The 25,549-nt window shown below is 36.9% G+C and overlaps 4 protein-coding genes across 4 annotated transcripts; 2 read left to right on the forward strand and 2 right to left on the reverse strand.

Moving 5' to 3' along the window:
- Positions 1 to 199: 199 nt before the first annotated feature.
- LOC130712243 (glutathione S-transferase T3-like) lies at positions 200 to 1,210 on the forward strand. The gene has a single exon (XM_057562075.1). The coding sequence runs from the start codon at positions 200 to 202 to the stop codon at positions 1,208 to 1,210; it is 1,011 nt and encodes a 336-aa protein (XP_057418058.1).
- A 550-nt stretch (positions 1,211 to 1,760) lies between these two features.
- LOC130712244 (uncharacterized) lies at positions 1,761 to 3,074 on the forward strand. Its single transcript, XM_057562077.1, has 3 exons — positions 1,761 to 2,340; positions 2,503 to 2,774; positions 2,904 to 3,074. Exons 1-3 carry the CDS (start codon positions 1,761 to 1,763, stop codon positions 3,072 to 3,074), a joined length of 1,023 nt encoding a protein of 340 aa, XP_057418060.1.
- Positions 3,075 to 11,593: 8,519 nt separating this feature from the next.
- On the reverse strand, positions 11,594 to 16,044 carry LOC130711233 (polyadenylate-binding protein RBP47). Its single transcript, XM_057560762.1, has 6 exons — positions 15,463 to 16,044; positions 14,104 to 14,590; positions 13,178 to 13,260; positions 12,967 to 13,097; positions 12,536 to 12,632; positions 11,594 to 11,984 (listed from the first exon to the last, which is right to left on the reverse strand). Exons 1-6 carry the CDS (start codon positions 15,859 to 15,861, stop codon positions 11,862 to 11,864), a joined length of 1,320 nt encoding a protein of 439 aa, XP_057416745.1. The 5' UTR covers positions 15,862 to 16,044; the 3' UTR covers positions 11,594 to 11,861.
- A 6,289-nt stretch (positions 16,045 to 22,333) lies between these two features.
- On the reverse strand, positions 22,334 to 23,507 carry LOC130715271 (uncharacterized). The gene is made up of 2 exons (XM_057565351.1): positions 23,147 to 23,507; positions 22,334 to 22,753 (listed from the first exon to the last, which is right to left on the reverse strand). The coding sequence occupies exons 1-2, from the start codon at positions 23,392 to 23,394 to the stop codon at positions 22,546 to 22,548; spliced, it is 456 nt and encodes a 151-aa protein (XP_057421334.1). The 5' UTR covers positions 23,395 to 23,507; the 3' UTR covers positions 22,334 to 22,545.
- Between the last annotated feature and the right edge of the window lie 2,042 nt (positions 23,508 to 25,549).

Here is a 25,549-nt window from a genome sequence, read left to right on the forward strand (position 1 = left end):
ATATCCACCTCAAAACCAACCGCATCACCCCGGTGGCAATTTTCAAAATTCTCAATACCAAATGTCTTCATATCCACCTCAAAACCAACCGCCTCACACCGGTGGCAATGTTCATAATTGTCAGTACCAAATGTTTCCATATACATCTCAAAACCAACCACTTCACCCTGATGAAAATTTCACAAATCCACAATACCCCATGTATCCACCACAATACCAATTTCAAAGCCAAGCCCCTCCTACTGGTAGCACTGGTTCAAAAGTCTCTGATACACAATGTGAGGCTACGCCTGATGATACACAACACGAGGGTCTAGATGATATTGATCTTGAAGATGAGGATCAATCTTCTGGAAAGAAACGCACCAGATGGAGGGTTAAAGACGATTTACTTCTTGTTCAATCATGGCTCAACATTTCTAAGGATCCGACGGTGGGAACTGATCAAACGGCAGCAAAGTTTTGGGATAGGATCCGCGACCAATTTGATGAGTACCGTGACTTTGACACTCCTCCGAGGACAGGGAAGATGCTGAAATGTCGTTTTGGAAAATTGAGTAAAGATATTCAATTCTTTACCGGTTGCTACAACAAAGTTACCACTCCTTGGAAAAGTGGACACTCAGAGAAGGATATCATGGCTGAGGTGCATGCCCTATTTCAGGTAGACCATAAAAAAGATTTCACACATGAGAATGTATGGCGGATGGTGAAAGATGAACCAAAGTGGAAGGGACAATCAATGAAAACCAATTCAAGGGGACAAAAGAAGTCAGGAGCTGGCGCCGACGGAACATCGACTGACCCAAGTGCATCAATTGATTGCGACGAATATGAGGCAACACCACCAACAACTCGCCCGAAGGGCAAGAAGGCAGAGAAGAGAAAGGCCAAAACAACAGATACTGCGTCAAGTACTCTATCTTTTGCTCCTCACCCTGATGTGTTAGCCATGGGGAAGGCTAAAATGGAAATGATGGCAAATTTTAGGGAGATAAGGAACAGAGAACTAGATTTGCAACAAGCTGACCAACAACTGAAACAAAGTGAACTGCAATTGAGACAGGAAGAACTCAAATTTAAGAAGGCGGAGAACTTTCGGGCATATATGGATATCCTTAACAAGAACACATCTGGAATGAACGATGAGGAGTTGCGTACGCATAACGCACTACGTGCTTTCGCCTTAAGTGAACTAGGAATGTCTTAAATCTTCTTGTGTTTCTTAATGTGTATCAGTGATGTAATTTTATTCTTCCAATTTCTTAATGTGTATTGCATCAATGTTGTAACTTTATTATTCTAGCTTCTTCATGTGTACTGAATCAATGTTGTAATTTCGTTATTCTAATTTCTTAATTAGTATATTGTCAATGTCGTAATTTTATCATTCAAATTTCGTAATAAGTACTATGTCAATGTTGGGGAATATAGCGGTTGGGGAATATAGCCGTTGGGGATATAGCCGTTGGGAAATATAGCCGTTGGGAATATAGCCGTTGGGAAATATAGCGGTTGGGAAATATAGCCGTTGGGAAATATAGCCGTTGGGAATATAGCGGTTGGGTAATATAGCCGTTGGGAATATAGCCGTTGGGAATATAGTCGTTGGGGAATATAGTCGTTGGGAATATAACCGTTGTTTCTCTTATTTATTCATGCCATATTTCATTCATTTCAACATTCAACAGTTCTTTCGTTCTCTCATCTTGTATTCCTCCTATCAAATTACACCAATATTTTGTCATTTGTGCCATATAATGGATCCAAACAATTTACCCGACTGGAACACATTTTACAACGAATGTGTGGAGGATTTTATGAATGACACGTTCGTTGAAGATATGATGCAGCAGGAGATGGAGTTCTATCAACAACAACAACATGCCAACACCGTTAGGCCCAAGAAAACAAGAAGAGTAATAAAGAGAGATCGTGAAGTTGGGAACGAGCGGTTGATGAAGGACTACTTCTCTGAAAATCCTGTATACACGGAAGAGCTTTTCCGACGAAGGTTTCGAATGCGAAAGCATGTGTTCCTCAGAATTGTAGAGGCCCTTGGGTCTTATAACCCGTACTTTTTAATGTCCGTTGATGCAGTTGGAAGACAAGGTCTATCACCATTACAAAAGTGCACCGCCGCTATTCGTATGTTAGCGTATGGATCACCTGCTGACAGTGTTGATGAATACGTTAGAATTGGTGAAAGTACTGCAATTGAGTGCTTAAAGAATTTTGTAGAAGGTGTGTGTGAAGTATTTGGTGGGCAATACTTGAGGCGTCCAAACGAGGAAGACATGACACGCCTACTTCAATGGGGGGAGTCTCGTGGATTTCCAGGTATGTTAGGTTCCATTGATTGTATGCATTGGGAATGGAAGAATTGTCCAGTTGCGTGGAAAGGTCAATACACCCGAGGTGATCATGGAAGACCCACAATCATGCTTGAAGCAGTGGCATCACAAGACTTGTGGATTTGGCATGCATTTTTTGGCATTGCAGGCTCAAATAATGACATTACTGTGCTAAACCAATCTCCCGTGTTTAATGAGGTTTTGCGTGGAGCTGCTCCCATGGTAAAATTTAGAGTGAATGAAACAATGTATCACATGGGATACTATCTAGCAGACGGTATCTATCCCGAGTGGGGTACATTTGTGAAGACCATCCCAATGCCACAAGGAGAAAAAAAGCAAAAGTTTGCCAAAAGACAAGAAGCAGCAAGAAAGGACGTGGAACGTGCATTCGGAGTGCTCCAATCTCGGTTTGTGATTGTCCGTGGTCCATCACGCTGGTGGCATCCGAATGACATGAAGTCAATCATCTATGCTTGCATCATATTGCATAACATGATTGTTGAAGATGAGCGCAACACGTACAAAGGTAATTTTGTTTATGAGCAGGTCAATAATGACATATCGGATGCTGAAGTATTAAGCGGTCCTATTCCCGCTTTTAGAAATATGTTGGAAAGGAGAGCACATCAAATTGAAAAGTCAATCCATTGCCAACTTCAAGCAGACTTGGTGGAGCATATCTGGGACCTTCCTGAAATCGATAATAATGAAACTTAATCTTCACGCCTTGATGTGTATTTCGTTTCAAATGTATTGTTGTTTATTTTTCATTCTCATGTATTTCCTTTCGTATTTATTTTGTTAATGTAATGTATTAAGGTCTCTCTTAGGGATTGTTGTACTCTTTTTCCTTCACTAGGCTTGTATCCCAATTGGGCTTTTCCTAGTAAGGTTTTAATGAGGCTCTCTCTCTCAAGTTTGGCTCTCTTTTATTTCTATAATTCAATACAATGTACTTTTTTTTAAAATTTTAGGAAAATTAATTTTAAATTAAATTAGTATAAGTAATAATTAAATTAATTTCTAGTTGAAGTATTGATATACTATTAAATTTTAAATCTAAATTAGGTGAAAATAAATATCATTATTTAATGTTGTATGGTGGGACACAGTGGGACCCTTGTAATAGTAATTTAAGAGCCCATGCATTGGAGCAAAATCTGCTTCAGGCTCTTAGCAGGCTCTTAAGTCTGACGTGGCACATGAATAGTGTAGAATAGTGCTGAATAGTGTATAAAAGCCCAAATAAGAGCCTAAGCATTGGAGTTGCTCTAAGGAAGTTATGGAAGAGAAATCAACAAATAGAGATGAATCGTACAGCAGAGTGGGTAGAAAAGGGTCTGAGACACGCGAATGCAATCTGGGTTCGTCATTGATGGGGAGAAACAGTGCAATACGAAACGATGTCGTTTTGGACATTCTGGTTGAAAAAAAAAACAAAAAGTAAAAGCAGGACACGTGTCGAAACGCAATAGGAGGTTATATAGCTACAGTAGTGGACAAATAAGAAGTAGTAGATTTTCATACTAATCTTGGTCTATATAAGGCCATGGATGATGTTGACAATAGTTAAAATATTATTTGAATTTGTAGTTTTATAATCCAGTCGGTTACAAGAATCAAGTAACATATAATTGAATCGCGCGCCTTATGAATCACATTGCGGCTAGCCCAGCACACATTCTCTTATACCAGATTTCTATCAACTTGACCACAACTTGCATATCCATGACCATATTACAATACAATCCATAGGATTCTAGATTATAGGGAATAAAATGTCATGCATGAATACTCTCATTGCTTAAACAGTTTAACTACACATACAGGACTTGTTCAATTGATAATCTGTACTATTTTGAAGCGTTTACACAAAAAACACACGTTTTATATGGAAAAGTATATAAAAGAAAAAGGGTTAAAAACTATAACCGTCCCTGAACTTTGAGCGAGATTTGAAAACCGTCCCTCGCCGGAAAATTATCTGAAAACCATCCTCAGACTTTCAAAAACAAATTGGACCCGTCCCTCCGACCACCATAGCTCCGGCGAGCTGCTTATGTGGCCTTCCACGTCAGTTAATGAGCCTATGTATAATTTTTTTATTATTTAAAATTAAAAAAAAATTAATTAGGAATTAATCTAATTAAAAATTCCTATTTAAAACTACTCATTTCCTATTCATTTAAAAAATTAAAATTTCGAAATTAAAAATTAAATCTTTTTTTATGATTTCTTCATCTTCTTCCTCAGCTCTCTCTCTCTCTCTCCCTCTTCCTTCTTCTTCCTTCTTCCTCACCACCATCCTAATCTCTCTTTTTCCCGGCCACCACCGTACCACCACACCACTTCCTCACCACCATCCTAATCTCTCTTTTTCCCGGCCACCACCGTACCACCACACCACTTCCTCACCACCATCCTAATCTCTCTTTTTCCCGGCCACCACCGTACCACCACACCACTTCTTCTTCTTCTTCTTCTTCTTCTTCTTCTTCTTCTTCTTCTTCTTCTTCTTCTTCTTCTTTTTTTTTTTTTTTTTTTTTTTTTTTTTTTTTTTTTTTTTTCTTCTTCTTCTTCTTCTTCTTTCTTCTTCTTCTTCTTCTTCTTCTTCTTCTTCTTCTTCTTCTTCTTCTTTCTTCTTCTTCTTCTTCTTCTTCTTCTTCTTCTTCTTCTTCTTTCTTCTTCTTCTTCTTCTTCTTCTTCTTCTTCTTCTTCTTCTTCTTCTTCTTCTTCTTTCTTCTTCTTCTTCTTCTTCTTCTTCTTCTTCTTCTTCTTCTTCTTCTTCTTCTTCTTCTTCTTCTTCTTCTTCTTTCTTCTTCTTCTTCTTCTTCTTTCTTCTTCTTCTTCTTCTTCTTTCTTCTTCTTCTTCTTCTTCTTCTTCTTCTTCTTCTTCTTCTTTCTTCTTCTTCTTTCTTCTTCTTCTTCTTCTTCTTCTTCTTCTTCTGTCTTCTTCTTCTTCTTCTTTCTTCTTCTTCTTCTTCTTCTTCTTCTTCTTCTTCTTCTTCTTCTTCTTCTTCTTCTTCTTTTTTTTTTTTCTTCTTTTTTTTTTTTTTTTTCTTCTTCTTCTTCTTCTTTCTTCTTCTTCTTCTTCTTCTTCTTCTTCTTCTTCTTCTTCTTCTTCTTCTTCTTCTTCTTCTTCTTCTTCTTCTTCTTCTTCTTCTCTTCTTCTTCTTCTTCTTCTTCTTCTTCTTCTTCTTCTTCTTCTTCTTCTTCTTCTTTCTTCTTCTTCTTCTTCTTCTTCTTCTTCTTCTTCTTCTTCTTCTTCTTCTTCTTCTTCTTCTTCTTCTTCTTCTTCTTCTTCTTCTTCTTCTTCTTCTTTTCTTCTTCTTCTTCTTCTTCTTCTTCTTCTTTTCTTCTTGCTGCTCTCCTCACCCCCTTTTCATTCCCTTCCAGAAAAAAAAACCCTAAATCCCATTTCATCTTCTGAATCAAACCTTAAATTCCTTCCCAAACAAATCGAACCCTAAATCCTTTCCCAAACGGCCAGATCTAAATGATTAAACTTTAATTTTCCATTTGCATGTTGTTGTTGCTGTGTTAGTTTCTTCTTCTTCTCTTTTTTTTTCTGGTTTGCTTGATAGATCTGTGGGGTTGGGTTTGAGTTTCCTGGTGGTGGGGGTTGTTCGATGGGGGTAAGGGTGGTGGGAGTAAGGGTGGTCGGTTTATGCTCTGGTGGTGGGTATGGGTTTCTGGGTTGGTGAGGTTGGGGGTGGTGGGTATGGGTTTCTGGGTTGGTGAGGTTGGGGGTGGTGGGTTTGTGCCGTGGTGAGGTTGAGGGTGCTGGGAGTGAGGGTGGTCGATTTTTGCTCTGGTGGTGGGTGGGTTTCTGGGTTGGTGAGGTTGGGGGTGATGGGTTTGTGCCGTGGTGGTGGGTGGGCGTGGTGGTGCGTGAGGTTGGGGGTGGTGGCGGTGGTTTCTTGTTCTCCTCCCTCTCCAACCCCACCCCAGAATCTGATGCAGTGTTTTCCTTCTCTGTTTTACTCTGTTTCAAGAGCAATGTTCAATGTAGAATGTTCAAAGATGGAACCTTGCAAGATTTCTGGGTTCAAAGGGGGTTTAGGGTTAATTTGGGGATTTATGGTTAATTTAGGATAATTAGGTTAAATAAAATAATTATGATTTTTTTTAATTTTAAATAATAAAAAAATTACACATAGGCTCATTAACTGACGTGGAAGGCCACATAAGCAGCTCGCCGGAGCTATGGTGGTCGGAGGGACGGGTCCAATTTGTTTTTGAAAGTCTGAGGATGGTTTTCAGATAATTTTCCGGCGAGGGACGGTTTTCAAATCTCGCTCAAAGTTCAGGGACGGTTATAGTTTTTAACCCAAAGAAAAATCGTTGTCAAACTTGCCTTCGTCTTCCATTAGCAAGGCAAGTTGTAACAACTATTGATTATGACATTTGGTCTACTAATAAAACAAAATTATTCTTAATTTATCTATGTAGTAGCATGTTTTTCTGTTAAATACTATCTACAACAAGCAATTTATATAATAGTTATACGTTAGATCAATTCAACTTTGGGGTTTCTGAAGAGTGCACGTTGCTTTCTTTTTCAAAATAAAAACAGAAATAACTTCAGTAAACAAGAAATAAAAATAAATTATTCAAGTCATCTTTTGTGAACCAAAAAGTTGAGGACAAGTTGAAAAGATCAAAACCAGAACCGATGTGAAATCTAAGGATTTTCTTTAGCTATTTTACACATTTTAGTGGTAGTTGTTACTTGTTAGATGGCTAATAAAAAATCCAATCAGTCTCACATGAGGAGAAAATGAGGGGCAGAGCCAAAATGTTCCTCTAGTTTAGGGTGAGGATGATGGTCTCTATGTGTGTGGTGTGGTCTAAAAACCTTAAGGCAATTAAATCTAAAAAAAAAATCAATAGATAAATCATTGTACTTCGCTTAGTCTATTCCATGTGGGAGTTATTTTGTTAAACACTTCCCCTCAAATTCAATTGGACCAATGTTATTGTACTTTGCTCTACCTGCGTTTCTACTCATGTTAAGCCAAATCTCATAGGTGGTGTGTATGGGCTTGTGCTCATTCAATTTGAATTTGAGTCTCAGGAGCCTTGACTTGATTTTAGTTAATAGTTGAGTGTTAGTTGATATGTTTTTGATTAGGCATATTATTAATTTTTTCTTTTCTCTTTTTGGCTCTTGGGTTGTGACTTTTGAGCGTCATTTAGCCTCTTGATAACACTTGTTGGATTTTAAAGTGCACAGTGAAAATATTCCTCTAGTGCTAGTGTGGTGTATAGCTTAAGAACCCTAAGGCAATGGGACTAAAAAATAATGGCAATTAGACTTAAAACTCACAACATCTGTTTTCTTGTGAGACTTGTTTTGTTTCACCAAATTTGTTCTTGCGCGACATTCAAGGTTGCAGATTGGGTGTTACTAATTAATTAAATGATTGACTTGAAATTCCACTTCTTCTTGATACTTATTGACAAGAAATAATATATGATCAATTATCAGCTAAAATCGTGCTTTATTAGGTTTATCAAATTTAGTTCTCGAAATATGATTAGAAGAACATCCAACAGCGCCGACAAAATTGATGTTGTCGAGCACATTTCATCATATTTATTATTTATGTGTGGATCACATAAATTTTAAGTAAAGAAATTGCACATAAATCACATGACTTCTCGAAGACTTAGAGCCATTTTTTGAAAAAGAAATAAGTAAGGAGACCGTTTACTTTGAACTTAGACTTGACTTTTATGTTTGGAGTATATAAGTGTTTATCAATATTATAAATAATTATTTGTAAACATGTAAAAGTAGTAAAAAGTTTAAATAACGGAATTCTGAATTTTTTTTGCGAAAGATTATTAATCATATTTTGCAACTGTGAAAAATATAATAAACTTTTGTTACATGTGGCTACTTCACAAGGACAAAGAAGGCATAGCTCATCAGCAAGGGTTGGAATTTGATGAGAATAATAAAGGGTGAGTCTAATGAGCTGAAGGGTGACCATATGTGATTTTTTTCACATCAACTTAGGTCCCTCTAAATTTTTAGTCACTTTCAATCCATTTTTCCCCTTCTTCATCTTTAACTTTCTTTTCTTCCATAACCACCACTCCAGAACCTCATAATCACCAAATCTCCCTCCCGGCCACCACCTTCATTGTTCAACCAAAACTCTAACAGACAAAACCTACCCAATCTAAAATAAGATAAAGAGGGCCAAGAGACCAAAACCTAGTACAATATCTCGTTATCCTATCTTAAGTCTTAAGCACAAAACTATGATCCCTAAAGCAGAGTACCGTAAAACTGAGGGAGAGACAGAGAAGTTCAAGAGGGTTTGAGAATAATTGAGATCGAAGGAGAAGCAATGTGTTGAGGCAGTGACTACGGGAGAGATACAATAGCCAAGGACATTGATAGTGCAGTGTGACGATGAGTTCAACAATGATGTCTTTGGCCGCTGCAGATGCGAAGAAAATTGTGGAGGGAGAGACATATGGGGTGGTGATGGCTGCCTCATGTCTGTTCTTTGGTGATGCAACAATTCTCATAAGCAGTTCACCCAGAGGAAGGTTTAATAACAAGGTCCATGGAAGTCACACGATGGGGTTTGGGGGAGGTTTGCGATCACTATAACAAAAAAGCCTATTACAGACAGGCAAAAGTTGTCGGTAAGTCGTATTGACTGCCAACTAACACCAAAAAGTCGTGGGTATTGGCCTTGTCAGTAATTTTTTCCAACGGCTTTCAAAACCTGTCGGTAACTTACCCACAACTATTTCCATTGTAATTACTGACGCTAATTGCTAACGCATAGGCCATCACTAATTGATTTCATATGAAAAAAATAAACTCATTTTGTTGCGAATAAAAATGTTGTTATAGGCAGAAAAAGGAGCATTTTGCAACCTTTAAAACTATCACTATTCATAATGTATACGAACGTGAGAAGAAGGAGAAGGAGAAGGACACGGAAGTGTGAGTGAGAGGTTTCATAAAGACAATGCTTGAGGCAATTCGGTTAGGGTTTGGGTGGCAAGAAATCCCAATCATTTCTCGTTATTTTGTTTAGTTATTTAACGGTTTGGCATAATGGAGGATGACTTACATTGTAAAATGGGTACGGTGGCTTGTTTCTAGCATGAGCAAAAGGAGTTTCAGTGGCGCTAGTGACTATTGTGGCGTTTTATAGTTAAAATTGGTGGTTGGTTGGGGCTTCGACATGTGATGTTTTGTGCTTAAGATGCTTTGCTTTAGTGGGTTAAAGGTTGAAGGCTATAATTTTTTTTCCTCACTTTGCACTATTCCTCGTTGTTGTAGATGAACCGGTTGGAAGAGCATTTGAAGGGGTTAGAGATTGGTGATGTTGAAAGGTGATGAAATGTGAGATTTTGAAGGGGAAGAGTTGTAGGGTGGCATGAGTGTGAGTGTGGTGGTAGGTGGTGGTGGGTGGGAGGAGGAAGAGGGAGAAAAGGGGAAGAGGAGGGTGACATGAAAAAAAAATGTAGGATAAATGAAATGACACGTCGGGAAGGTATTGTGTTTCAAACACACGAGCATGGAAGAGCAAGTGAACTTTATCGCAAAAGTAATACATGAATTAAGTCTCAGTTATCGAACTCAATGGACTAAGGCATAAACGTCTAGCTTTAGAGGGAAACTAATTGTATAGGAAAATAAAGTTGGTGCTTGTTTTGATTATGCAAGTAAAATAACTATAGTGAATAAACAATATTAGAGAATTAGATAAAAGAAGTCTCGAGTTTGCCAAGTAATCGAACCATATTTCCCCAAATTTATATATGTTGCTTAAGAATCTTATGTGAGTTGGTTATAATTCTCATGTGTCAATGCATTACTGCTATACCGAACTACCTACCCGAGGACACTACCTAGTTACAACCGTCATGCAGGCGTGATTGCTTGAATAGGGGTGAAAACAGAGACTACTCATGGATCTCTTAGCCCAAAATCCCCTTACAAACAGGGGGAGGGGAGCTCCTAGAGTGGACCCTACACACTTGAGAAGAAGCCATCTTTGCCAACTTATTTGCAACCAAATTGCAACCTCTAGCAACATGATGAAGGGAAACCTCCCAAGACAATTGAAGCAACTATAAAACTTCAAATGATTCTGGTGCATTAACCATGAGAGGTCCAAATTTTTCTTCACACAAAAAGGTAATTAATAGGAGGTTATCTAACTCACATTGTATCTCCTAGTAACCCAGCTACCAACAAAATTGCAACTCATACTTCACAGTTAAACCTCTCCTAGAAACGGATCTTCGTAGCCATCTTTGGCTACAAATCCAAAGAACCAAGCACCTAAGGGATCACGGATGAGACCCCCTTGAAAAGATGGCCTAGAGGAGTGGATACAACTTTCATAAGTGCTCAATTTAACCCAAGAAGGTGGTGTGTGACACCACCTCTTATGACATCCTAGTGCGTGGAACATAACAAGGAGACACAAGTCCTGCATTGCTAAACCTTGAAAATGAGCCACAAGTCTAAAAAACAGCATTATTACACCAATGCTAGAGTCACCAAATGATCGTGAGGAAAGTGGGGCTTCGTGGACAATAAGGCATAAACATGAGCTGACTGAGCATCCCGTGGACAAAAGTCGACAGGAAGATGATCTAACTCTAGCCAAACTTAGAGTGGGAGCAGTCACACACAATGTAGTACATCCTCCTACAAACACAACCACCTACCACATGTGATAGAGCTAAACCTATGCACATATGTGGGGAGCCTGTCATGCACGGAAAGCCAAAGGAAGAGCCTCACTTTTTCCAATACATCAACTCACCAAATCAGGGTCCAAGATAAGTGTTGTAATGCGTCAACTTTTGACATTATTCAACCATTGGTATGCATAGGAGTAAAGGCAAATTGGCGAGACCAACCAGCTCCAATAATCAGGATGGGGAAGCAGGATATTTGCATGACATACCAACTTGATTGACTTATTTATCAATGATATATTCATAGTTTAACTTCATGAACATTATTTTACCTTTCAATGGTTGAGGATGAGGTAAATTAACTTAGTTTATTAGTTTATGAAAAAATAAATATTTGAACATTTATCCTAGGTTTCATATTTGACTTTATTCTACTATTTTCTTGTTACTGGAGGGCAAAAGGCCCATTCTATAACACTATTAATAAAACTAATGAAACAAATACTTGTGTTCAGTATTTCATTTCTTTAACAAATCAAACACACACCTGACTCAAACAGCTACATTGCACTGTGTAAAGATAGTATTAAAAATAATCTTGGCTGTCTACGACCAATATTGTTTTAACTTTTAAGGGTTAAAAACCAAAAACACCTGACCCATGTTTAATGGGTCAGGTTCACTCCAAAATTTCAGACATTTTAATACAATCTTAGGAATCAAACACATATAACAATACTACAAATTTAAAAATAATACTACAGTTTGATTCAGAGAGCAATAAAATCCATCCTAACCGAGTTCTGCAACGGCCCGTTACGAAGCACCTTGAATTGCAGCAGTAGGATGCATACCCATATCTTGATTCTGTCTCGCTCCATATCCATGGCCTCCATAACCCTGACCACCGTAATGGCCGCCGTTGGAATCAGACCTCCACTGTGCGAAGCAAATGAATTAAATTAGAGATGGATTTGACTAATAAAAAACGCATCTATATGTTACCTTTTTCATTTCCCTTTCTATATTATTTTGAAAAATTTGATTGATTAGGGATAGTATTTCAGCATGCCTCGAAACAAGTGAGAATTCATTTTGGAAGCCTTCAAAATGAAAATCTAAAATGAAAAGGAATTAGAAAGTGTTTATGCTAATGGATAACCCTTCAAAACTACTATCATGACAAGACAAACTACAACTATAGTTGTGCTAAGGAATTAAAGTGTATATGAAAATGAAATTTTTTAATTAGGGCAAACAAGGAGATGAGCAAGTCATGATAGAAGGATATATAACAAACTACAAGAAATGATGAGCTGAAATGATGCTTATATACTCCTTACCGTGAAAAACAAAACAGTTTCAGAGATTTAGTGCACAAAAACATAGACGTGAAGAGAATGAGATCATACTAAATGTTCCCATTTGATGACCAGAGGTAAAAATATTAAACAATGAAAATAAATCACAAAAAAGTGAAACAAACTCACATGCTTATTTCCTGGACTGCGGCCCCAAGAAAGACGCACTGTCTGCTTCCCAATCACTGTTCCATTCAATGCGTGAATTGCTTCCTCCGCATTCTTTCTGTTACAGTAACAGCAGAAGGCATAAAAAAAGTAGCCAATTTACCCAGGAAAAAATAAGATAGTACTTACGATATTGGCAATAACAATCACAATCATATCATCATATTCAATAGTTCTCACTTTTAGAAATATGCTTTGATATCCTTCCTAATCCTTAATTGATTTCAAAAGCATTAAAAGTTGGCAGAATCAAGGATTCCACACCCATCTCAGGAATACTTATGCCGCTTTCCATTCCATAGGAAACCAACCACTGCACTGTGGGAGTGTTGGGGTTGCACTAACAAGCAAGTTATAATCTTTATGCATGTTAAGGGATACTACAAGTGTACCTGTCAGCAAATTGAACGAAACCACACCCTTTACCCACTGGAATTTTCACAGAGACAACATCACCAAATTGCAAAAACGGTTGTCTCAGATCCTCATCACTGATATCAGAATCAAGCCCTCCAACAAATATCTGTAACACAGACCAGACACTGAGATATCAAATGAAGCAAGTTGATTAACGGGTATATAAAGATACAAAAGAAGACTCACTGTTGTGTTGTTAGAATCCCCGTCGGACTGAGAACCTTGGGCCACAGCACCATTAGACGGATGTCCACCAGCTAACACTACAGCTAGTTACAGAAATAAAGAACAAGAGAAATTTCTAATTAGAAGCATGATATATGATGTTAGTATGCAACTTCATTCCAGGGAAAACCTTATGGTGTTATAAACGTAAACTAGAAAGCCTGGCAACATATAGAAAATAATGAACAATGAATTTCACTGTCAGGTTATGTATTCAAATTTCTAAACTGCGTAAAGATTTCAACAGCACACATTAAAATTCAATAATATACTGAAGTATAAGAAAAAACAGACTTGTTGTCATTCAGACATTGGAGAATATGTAACATGAGATATCCAAGGGAATAGAGACAGAGACATGCAAAAGCATAGAAAAATCAGCCATTGGCAATTGTCAAAAATAAAAAATAATAAGCCCATGCAAGCAGAAACGATGTATGGAAGTTAATATATACTGAAGTAAAATCTTTTGGAGCAGAGCCCAAGACTTGTATGAAAAACTGTTTATGATTACTCCCGGCATAAAGCAAACTTATGATTTATTACCCATAGGATAATGCACATTACTAACAACTTATTTATCATGTGTTAGTACTCCAATTTTAACCACCTTAAAGATAGGAGTACACAAACCAAAAAAAAAAAAAAAACAGAGATTAATAATAGTTATTATTATAACAAATGATAATAAACTTCTAAAACAATTAAATTATTGGGACCTTTGCTCAGTTAATAGGAAAAATTAGAGGTATCTGCAGCAGAAAAGGTATATGGTGATGTAAGTAGCACTACAAAATTGATTAATAAACTGAACATTGAGATAGCATAATCTAAAAAATCTACTTCAGACAAGCTTCAAAAGCAAGCACAATAACTAAATAACAAACCTTGTGAAGAATATTGTTGTTGTTGATAGCCATAAGTTTTCTTGGGCGTTGCAACACCTACTCGCATGGGTCTATTGGAACAAAAAACACCGTTCATTTCGGTCATTGCCCTTGTCCTCTCATTTTCATCACCAAACCTAACAAAACCATAGCCTTTTGAACGGCCAGTATTAGAATCAATGACAACTTTTGCTCCCTTTATAGACGAAAATCTGCTACCAAAAGTCTCTTGCAGCATGGCATCAGTAACATCTATGGCCAAGTCCCCCACAAATATAGAGAGATCAGAAGTAGCAGCCTCAGAACGCCTTTCACCTGCGCTGAATGAAGCCCAATTAAGACGGAATGCCTGATCTGTATTTGGCATCATTGTCCCGTTAAAATTCTGCAAGACTTTCTCAGCTGTTGCTCGCGAATAGAACTCCACAAATCCATATCCCTCCGACTGACCAGTTTGCTTATTCCGAATGACCTTCGCTGACACAACCTGCATATAAGGCAACAACACATCAGAAAGCTTTTCTTGGGGCTATGCACTAACTTTGAATCGAAGCTCCTTTAATGAAAGCTTAGGGAAGCTGACAAGCAAAAAGATTCATTCATGAATTCTGTAAATCACAACGCCTGATCGTCAAGGATGGCTATTCAACATGCAGATATTTTACAATAGAGGAACAAGGATATATTTTGATGGGGGACTAAAAAAAATTCAATTTTGAATTAAAAGCGTTATAACATACTTAAAAAAATAAACAAGAAAGTAGGATATTAAGTTCATGTTTGTATCATTCCATTCCATTCATTCTAAAAAGTTGATAAATTAGAAAATATCAACATGAAATGAAAATATTATCCTCCTTTCTTGTTTCCCCTAAAATTTTCCAATCAAAGAATGCCTTTTCAATAGACCCTTTTTCTACAAGAGTGAAATTAAGAGATCTTGGATATATCACTCCCAATGAAACCTCTGGTCAAACAGGGCTACATCTTCAGCCTTCAGACTCTAGGGGACCACATAGGCCATCAAAAGTATAAACCCCTTGATGTAGCAATGCCAAGGATTGAAAAGGGGAAATGAAATCACCTTAAATAATCACTCATCACAACCAGAGTCCACTAAGACAGTCCAACAATCATAGACAAAAAGATCAAGGACCTTAAAGTAAAAGTTTAGATAGCAGCTCAAGTAACCGATTTGTCGTTTTCACAGTTCAGCACAAAGTTGAAATTCAACAACCAATCTATCAATCCAGTGCAAACAAACAACTAAATCAGCAAAACCAAACGCAAATCAGAAAAATTCCAAATCTAGCATATCCAATTTCAAATAGATAAGAAGAAGTTCAGAAAGAAGCAAACCTCGCCGGTGTGAGCGAAGCAGTTATGAACGTAGTTCTCATCCATCCAATGATGAAGGTCACCGAGCCAGATCGTCCTGATCTCATCACCACCACCACCGCCTTGCTGCTGCTTCTGCTGCTGCTGGTGATGGTGTTGTTGGTGCTGCTGCTGAGGCACCGCCCCCGCCGCAGCCGCCGCTGCTTGCTGCTGCTGGTGGTGAGGCTGGTAATGATGATGTACATAAGGCATGTAATGCTGCGGGTACATCATCATCTGTTGCTGCATCATAGCCATGGCGGTTGCAGGATACTGCATGGCCATCCATTGCTGTTGCTGCGCCGCCCACTGCTGCGGTTGCTGCTGCTGCGGCGGCGCGTTTTGGTTCAGATCGGCGGAACCGTTGCTAGGTTGAGCCATGGTAAAGAAGCTAGTTAGTTAGTTGAATCTTCTCACTCTCTTTTACTCTCTCTGTTCTGTTATCTTCGTTCTTCTAATGGAGGCAGAACAGAGAGAATGAAATGAGAGAAGAGAGAAGAAGAAAAGAGAAGGACGCGAAATCGGTAGGGTTGGTTTTAAAAGAAAAGACACGACCCTTGGATTTGGATCTGAGGCTAAAATTGTAAAACCTCGATTATAACGTAGCCGTCCGTGAACGTGTCTCCCTGCTGTGGGGCCTACTGCCTCTTAATCAACGGCTCTTATTATCTCCAACTTGCATTGCAGCCATCTATCTACTCTTACAAACCCTAGCAAGCTGCAAGAAGCAACTAGCAAGTAGCAACACTCTTAAATCTTTACTTCTTGCATTTTTCTTCTATTAGTTGATAGAGTAGTTTTGGATTCACACTTTGGAGTTTGGATCCACACTTTGGAAAAACTACACTTTCTTCTATTATAGTTGGGTGCTCTTATTTATTTTGTGTTTTGCTGAATTGTTGAATTGAAGAGACTTGGTCTCGTATTTTTATTCTTTTGCTTTTAATTTTGTCCGTAGAACTAGTAATAAAGTAGCAGACCTTTTTGCTAGAAACTTTGATGATTCTGTTTGGATTGATGAAGATCCCTGGATGGTTGAGCCTAATGTTGTTAATTGCGGATGACAGATCATGGCGGAAAGCCAAAATCCCACCATACATGACAAATAATGGTGGAATATGGTGGGATATGACAGAATATTGCGGCCATATGGTGGGATATCGACCATGGCGGAAAGCCAAGAAACCGCCATGAGAAACTGTCATGGCGGCGCCATGTGGCAGATATTTAATAACACTGATTGAGCCTCTGATTATAGATGATTAAGGGCCTCAGGGACTACTTGACCTCTCGTTTAATATTATTACTATCTTTAAAAAAAGTTTTGGATTTCCATTGAACTAAATATCAACCACAATTTGAATCTACGTGTTAAAATATTATTTCCTTTTGATGTTTTGCCATATGTGTTTTTCGTTTACGTTAACAAAACATCTATTTTGTTGAAGTTTAATTTGTTTATGAATTGTATTTATTATATTCGTGAATTGAATCTTTGGAGACTATTCTAGAAACGAAAGATTCAAAACTCAATCTTATGTGAACTATTCAAGCGACACACACATACAATAATGTTAATAGTAAATACTTTATTGAGACATTTGTTTAATCTTTAACCTATTTTTTCCTAAATTATTTATTAATAAATAAATTTTAATATTAATTAATTTAAATTCTTAATATTGTTCACATATAAATATATTTCAAAGTTTTGCTTTAATATTTTAATTTTTTCCTCAAGTTATGGTTGATAATTAATATCCTAACTATTTTTAATAAGACAAAGCTCAAGTAAATTTTAAAATTATTTTTAACATGATGTTCAATTTTAGTATTTTTTTTACGGGCTCAATTTTAGTACTTAATGTATAGTTTTAGACGTAAAAAATAGTAATAAGTTTAATTTTTATTTTTTAAAATTTTCTCAACTAATGATTAAGAATTAAAATTAAAATTAAAATAATCAAAATAATTTTAGCTTTAATATATAAGATATTGGAAATTTTTACAATTCGTTATAAATATTAAAAATTATTATTAACTTTCTAATATTGTTATTAATGTAAAGGTAGTAAATTTCAATTATTATTATTTAAAAAATCTCCTTAATTTGTAATAAAAATTAAAATTAAAATAATATCAATTTTTATTTTTAGATATGAGAAATTGAAAAGTTTTTAATGTAAAATTGAAAACATTCACAATTAATATAATGAATAATAAAGTGGATCTAGTTTTTAAAGTTTCGGCTTCTTTAGAGGATGGTTTCTTCACGGGGAGATTTGTGTACCATTGCATTCATTCCTGGGAATCCTCTGGTCATGCCACTGTTTCGCGTAACCAGACCTCACCACGGGGGAGGGGGGTTATGGAAATTGTGTATTTTACCAAGGGATGCTTATTTTGTGTAGCGGTTCCTACAACGTATTATCTTGGACTGTGCGAGGCTATGGAATAAGGATGTGTAATGTTTGTGTCATTGCCCTAGGTGCACCTCATATGACAAAACTTTGGAACATGCATTGTAGGATTGTGGGTGGAGTAAAGGGGTATGTTTTTCGCCAACCCTAAGAGTCTTGTGGGAAGCTCTTGTGGGAAGCTGGCACCGTGACACAGGTGATAATGTACGTCTGTTTGGCTGGCAAAAGTTGTTATGAATGCTCCTAAATATGTTGTTGAGCTTGTCTGAGTTGTGTTGTACCACATGTGGAGGGCCTGAAACTCTCTGTGCTTTGATGGGGACAATCTGAAAAGAGTTTAGTTGCTCAGGTTGCATCTAAAGAGCTAAACAAGTACTAGGAAGCGCAAGGTCTGCTACATTCTTGAGCAGTTGTTGTACCTAGCCTTCGGTGGTACGACATTGGGTTCCTCCATTTGCTTGTGGGTGTTGTGAAAGTTAATTCAGATGCAGCTAATGTGGAGAATAAGTGTGGCGTTAAATTTCCTTTGACGTATGAGGATGAGACTTGGTATAATTGTGTTCCTCATTCAAAAAAAAAAAATCATCATATATGCCAATTTAAGCGACTAGGCATATTTCAACAAATAATTATCTATATGCACCGCCATATATCAATTCCTAAACTAAATATTTAATAAATTCGATTATCTACCAATTGTGCTAGTTATCGTATTACTTGCCTATTATTAGTGATTCTTTACCATAAGAAATATAATATTATCCTCATTTGTATATTAATTTAAAATTGCTCTTAATATCCAGATAAAAAGAAACTCAACCTTAAAAATTGGCAAAGCAAGAAGAAAATGCGGTGGCGGATTTCTTAGTAAGGCAGGGAGCGTCTTCTATGACTGAGTTTCTGATTTGGGACACTCCATTCAGGGTACTTTGCACTTGTTGAGAGTGGACCAAATGAGCACTTTGTTCATGAGGAGCTAACCCTCTCCCTTTAGTTTTTGTTTTGTAAGCCTTGTTATCAAAAAAAAAAAAAATATTGGCACGTTTCTCATTAACCACATGTCTATCCTATATATATACAAGACGCAACATGACTTTTTTCTCCGGTCAATTTCTTCTTCATGTTAACCAGATATTCTACAGTTGTCAGTTGTAAGATTAACTTTTCGCCCTAATATCAACGCACTAAACAGTAGGAGATTGTCCAGTGAGTATTTTCGGTTACAAAATTGTTTCACAGTAATTGTCACTTAGAATTTTAAGGGAGCATTAATTGATGTTAGACAAAAATACAATTCAATGGGTTTTTTTTATAAGTAAATGTTGGTAGTTAGTAATTATAAATGCTCATCTTCGAGGTTCGAACCCTGAACCTCTCAATCTCTAACACATATCTCTATCCTTAGCTCAACCAAGTGAGCTACCCCTCCCACCCAAAATACAATTCAATGGTAAGTTAGGTAAACAAATAATATGTTTTGAAATATTTAACAATATTAATTGAATTTCTTAATATCTGTTTTTCTTTTTCAATCTTAGTCTTCTTAGACCGTCCTTCTAGCCAGAAGTCAGAGAACGAAAAGTATATTAATATTAATCAATTTCGCCTCAATTTCAAAGATTAATGGCTGAGCGGATCTTTAATGCTATGAAAGATATAAATAGTACTAAGAAAGACTCCAATCATCAATTCACAAATTTTAATTAAAGGTTTAAAGCCAGTGCCCAATGCAACTTAATTAAATAAAATGCATGTCAGTATCCCTAGGCTTCACGTTTTAGCTTACCTACATTCTAATAAAAAAGCTTGGTAGTACATGTTCTGCTCAACTTGAAAACCTGTTCTAAGAAAAAAACTTGGGAGTATTATTCTAGAGATCGAATATATTAATTGCATTATAATTCTGATATTGATGAAAAATAACGGATAGCAAGCACATGCCATTGTCGAGAACTCTCAAAAGTGACTGTAATCTAGCTAGGGGATCAGTTTGCATATTTTTAATTCAAATCTTCGCAACAACGTCTATAATCCATGTTTAAAAGCACTAGTTGTGTTGACCCAGAAAAAAAAAAGCAGTCATTATTTCATTAACAAAAACGAAAAAGAAAATAGTAGTTGTGTTTGGTGGTGGCTTGGAACGTTGTATTTGCATACTTGCATAGTTGCATACTTGCATGTATTTTAGGTACTTGACCAGGTCAAAAAAGGGGCTTAGATCGTGAGATGTTGAAGCCAACATGTTTTCCCCGTCAACGTTGTACGTTTAGAACGGAATGTTAGACTACGCGTAAGTTTGACTAGCTCATGTGTTACAATAATGAAATTGGGGACGTGAAAATGATTGTGTGTATTCATGAAATTGGGGGTGTTAGAAGCTAAGCTTTATGGGGTGTGGCAGGGCCGTGTACAGACATTTTAGGCCTTAAGTGAAAATGTTAAAGAGTTTTTTTTTAAATTTTTTTTAAAAACTTAACATAAAATATTAATTTTTATATTAATCTTCTAGCTTTTTTAGCTGTAAAATTATTTATCAGAGTTTTATAATTAAATAATTCTAACATTTCACTTTCAATAGATAAAATTAAGGTGACGTGTGATGGAAAGAGTGAGATTGTGAGAGAATTTGAGTAAATTAAGGGATAATTAATACTCTTTTTTTAGAGAAGGAATCTCTTAATTTTCTAACGGTGGTGTTGTTGAAGATAATTAATATTCTGACACAAATAGTGGTGAAAATTAATTCTCTTTTTGGGAAATAGGAATTTTAATTTTTTTTGATAAAATATTTGTTCTATTTTAAATAAGATTAGATATTTTTTATGTAACCAAAAGATAATATTGTTAGTTTTTTCTGAACGTGATATTTTGATGTTTTTAACGTGATATTGTTTTTTTTTGTATGTGTGATATTGTTAGTTAATTTAAAAAAAGAGATGATATATTGGTCTAACTTCATTTTTTAGTTGGCTAATATTTAGGAAATAAATAACTCTGATTTTTTATACTTTGGTTATTTAAAATTTATTAATGGTTAGTAACAAAAAAAAAATTGGGGCCTAAGAATTTTATTCTTTTTGGGGGCCTTAAGCAGTAGCTTTTTTTTTCTTTACACTGTCCACGGCCCTGGGTTGTGGAAGATTTTGAATGTCAACATACTCACTCCGGATTTTAACAACAACCAACTTAAATTTAAAGTAAATAGTGCATTAAATATTTTTTTAACAAGATTATCTATTTAATTAAATTTTCTCTCTTTTTTCACTCTCAATTAATATTAATGGTGCATATCTTTCAAAAAAAATGGTGCATAAAAAATTAAGAAAGTATTTTATGGATAATTTTGGAAAGTTTATAAATTTTGGAAACAACTTTAATGCATTTAACTAAATGTTTTAAGAGGCGTGAGTGTGAAGTAGTTACTTAGGTCCTAGAAATTTTTTTTTGCATTATGATACTCGATTATGCAGGCATAAAAGTGGGTCATATTAGGTTCCACATTAGTAAGTGTTTTTTCCCCCAAGCAAGACGATTATATATTGCTAGAAAACAACGGGAAAATCCTTTGCAAATGATCATATGAGAGGAAAATTCAACCAAAAATAAGTGGAATACAACACTTCCCAAGAGCAGAAATACAAATGAGTGGAGCTGTATGAGATTTGATGGTAATTGTGGCCGTGGAGGGTTTTGGCTTGGTTGGATTGTTTAACTGTATTATGCTCCTGTGTGGTAGTATCTATTCCTGTTGGTGTGCTGCAGGTCTTAGATTTTAGCTATATGGGTCTTTGCTGGTGGTATCTTTTTAGGTTCGTTGGCTTTCTTGGGGGTGGGTTTTGTAATTCTTCCCCTGAAGTCTCATCTTGATCTTTGTGAACCGGTACTCTTTTTCCTTACTAGGTTTTTCCAAGGGGGTTTTCCCTGGTAAGGTTTTAATGAGGCCTGTTCCCTTTGATCTTCAAGGGGAGGGGGTTGGGTAGGTGCTGCTGGATCATCTTCAACCGTTTAGGATTAAGTCGTTTTTTTTCCTTTTCTTCTCCATTCTCTTATTCTCTTTGTATTGGGTTGAAGTACCCTTTATACTTCATTCAATATAGTTCAAATTGCTTATAAAAAAAAAGGTGCCCACTAGGGTGGGCAACCTTCAAACTGGTCCACTGGTGCACCTATGGTTATATTGGTAATTTACAAGGAGGAATTTACGGTGCACAATTGAATGCTTGTGTAAGGTTACACAAGCTACTTTTGACCTATGGTAGCAGGTTTAGTAGGTTTTTTAAAAAAAATAAAAAACATATATTAGTAAATTAGTTAATGAAGAATTATGTTAATTATTCATAGTAAAAAAAATATTAATTATTCCATATGTTCTTCCTCCTCCATCACCACCTGCCCAGAAAGATCCCATCTTCAAACCGTAAAAACCCAAAAAATGAAGAAAAAAAAATCTCAAGATCAAAAACCCCCAAATACATTATTAATTGGATATATTCATCCACCAAACCCAGAAATTCATCCTAGCACAAAATAATGACCCATTTGATTTGACACTGTCCATCCCTTCCTCACCTCCAACCTCCAACCTTCCTCACCTCAGATCCATCCCAGAAATCTTCATCTTCCTCACCTGCAATCTTCATCTTCCTCAACTTGCAACTTTCATACAATAACAGTCTTTCAATTTTCGGTCATTTGCAATTTCTATGACAAGTACAAAATTTACTCTTATCACAACAAGCAACATAATTAAAACTAGACAGCATCGTGTATGATTTGCTCCATCTTTTCTCCCCAATTCTCCATCTGCATTCCCAGCCTCACCACCCCATCTTATTCTTGTTGCAAAGAAAAGCCTACAACATTATTCAAAAGCAATTATCAATCTTTTTCTACAAAAATAAAATACCCATTTTAAAACACACAGGATACATGAAAAGAGATGGGAAAAAATTCAAACTTTTCATCTGGAGTTGTTAAAAAAAATCAGAAAACAAAAAAGTTCCCTCCCTTCCTCCAAATCTGCAGAAGCAACCCAATCCCCAGAACCCAATCGGAACCCACCCCCATAACCCCACCGCAACCCAAAATACCAAAAACCAACCCCACCCACAGACAACCACCCCCACCGATCCAAAACCCACAACAACCCGAAGAAGAAGAAGAAGAAGCATACTTCAACCTCCAGATCCAAACCCCTGAACAAACCCTCATACCAGTTCAAGACTTTGGCTATAAAAAGCTCCTACCTTTTTGTCGTTGCTTGATGCTTCTCGGCCAGATCCGCCCATGGAGCTCTCCTTCCACCTGGATCGGCTCCCTTGCTGGATCTGGAAGGAGAGGAAGAGCTAAGAGGAAAGAAACGGGATCTGGATTCGCAAGTGGTGTTTAAGGAGATGCAAGGATCTGGGTTTTGTGAGTATTTTCCGATGGTGGGGGTCTGAGTTCGTGAGGTTGTGTTTTTCCAGCGGGTTTTGTGTGCGTTTTCCGGCGGCATCTCAGAGAGGGTGAGGGTGGTAGCCGCCGGCTATGGGGATCTTTTGTGTTAGGATTTTTGAGAAAGGATGAAGATGAAGGTGAGAGAGAAGATAAAAAGGATTTCAGGAAAAAAAAAAGATAAAAAGGATTAGGGATAAATTTTGTGATTAAGAAATTTTAAATGTTTAATTAAAAAATATGTATTTTGATTTTTTTTTAAACCTGCTATAGGAGGTCAAAATGCCAATGTGCAACCATACACAAATTTTTACTTGTGTATGTTAAATTTTTCCAATTTACAAAAGCTAAAAAAAATTAAATCCTAAAAAAACCCTCAATCACGCTCATGCATCTCTCTCATTCTTCTTCTTCTGGCAGCAACCATGGAGGAGGCCACCACCACCATCATCTTCTCCTCTATTTTCCGGCGAAACCCCACCAACCTCCTCCTCTTCCTCTGCCACCGTTGACTCCTCCGTTGTCATCTTCAAATCCTTCAGTTTCTAGTTCTGTTTCTGAACCAAGATCTGTTACAAACCCATAAAAATCCAACCTTTTATGAGAAAAAAAGACAAGCAATTACATAAAATTTTGGTGGATCTAGATCTGAGATGGATCGGACATGCATGTGGACATCTGGATCTTTGCCGATGGTCACAGCATCAGGTTCACCACCAGTGTTGACGAAGGTGTTGTCAAAGAAACCCAGAAAAAACTCAGATCTGAGAATGGAACAGAGGGAGAACCAGATTGATGAAGGTGTTGTCATCGTAGGGGGAGGGAGAAGATTCGGTGGCACCGCCGACGATTCTGAAGCATGTACCAATCCATGGCTTATCCGAACCAGGTAAATGAGTACCTTGATCTGAACCAGACACATTCTAGTTTTCTGGAGGAACCCAACCATTCTCGCCACGGTTCTCATTAATACTCATCAAACCAAGTTCTTGCTCTGGAGATGGGGAAGTTCAGGTTCTGGAGATGTAGGGAAGGGAAGAGGGTAGAAGTACAACCGAAGCAGAGCATAGAGGGTCCAAGGAACAAGCCTCTTGGTGAGGGAGATGGATTGATCTTTGAATTGGTTTGTCGTTCCCATCTTCAGAATCAACCCTTTCTCTTCTTGTGCATCGTGGGATCCAACTAATTCTCCGACCAAGCCTTTCCAATGTTTATCTTTTTTTCCCCAATTTGTTTTTTCATGTTATTGTTTATTTATTTATTTCAATATGTATCCAATGGGATCGCTCAATTGTTTCTTCTGTTCTGTTGCATTTGATTTTTTGGATCTGGGAAATAGATTCTTTGATTTGTTTCTCCTGGCCTACGGCTTCACTGAGTAATCCCATTATCCTTGAAGGAGATTGGGAGCATGAAGGAGATTGGGTTTGGGAATTTTGGGGAATTTTGAGGGACAATTATACCCTTTTTATAGAAATTTAATCTTGACCATTGATCTAAAGAATATTCTTATATTCCAAGATCCAACGGTGGTTATTGATGGTCCACCGATGGACCAGTTTGAAGGTTGCCCACCCAAAAAAAAAAACAAAGTCCACCAACCAAAACCTATAGCTACAAGATGCAAAGCAAAAATAAACAAAGCTTCACAAAGAAAACCCTAAAAACCAAGAAAAAAGCACCCAGAAACACCATTAGGACACTAAGAAGTGAATATTTCTCTAAGTTCTTTTTCCATTACCAGAATTAATTTTTAGATTTTAGGGACAATTACTCTCAAATTCTGGTTATTAAGAAGAAAAAGATCTCCCTCACACCAAGAATGACCATTGGAGCCGGAAAAATTCTCTCCCACACCACAAAAAGTAAAAGACAAGTTTAAATGTGCAATTAAAACATCCTTAAATACCTTTCCACTCCTTAATCCCAGCACAAAATTAGGAGAAGAACCAACAACCTAAAAAAAAGCCCTTGAAACTATTTCCAAAAATTTTTAGCCTCCTAAAATCTGCATTGATCACCTGAAGAAACATCCAAATGCGCCCTCTCCTTTGAGGTGTGAAGAGGCGGAGAAAGAGAGAGATTTCTGAAAAAATGAAATTCACTAGAGTTCTAGAGCCCAGATCACACGATCATGACTCGGCTGCAAGCATCTCATCTTTAGTAATATTTTTATATCATTTTTTTGGTACATCGGAAAGATAAATTGCACCCGG

The sequence above is a fragment of the Lotus japonicus genome, chromosome 4, assembly GCF_012489685.1.
Source record: "Lotus japonicus ecotype B-129 chromosome 4, LjGifu_v1.2".
Lineage (NCBI taxonomy): Eukaryota > Viridiplantae > Streptophyta > Magnoliopsida > Fabales > Fabaceae > Lotus > Lotus japonicus.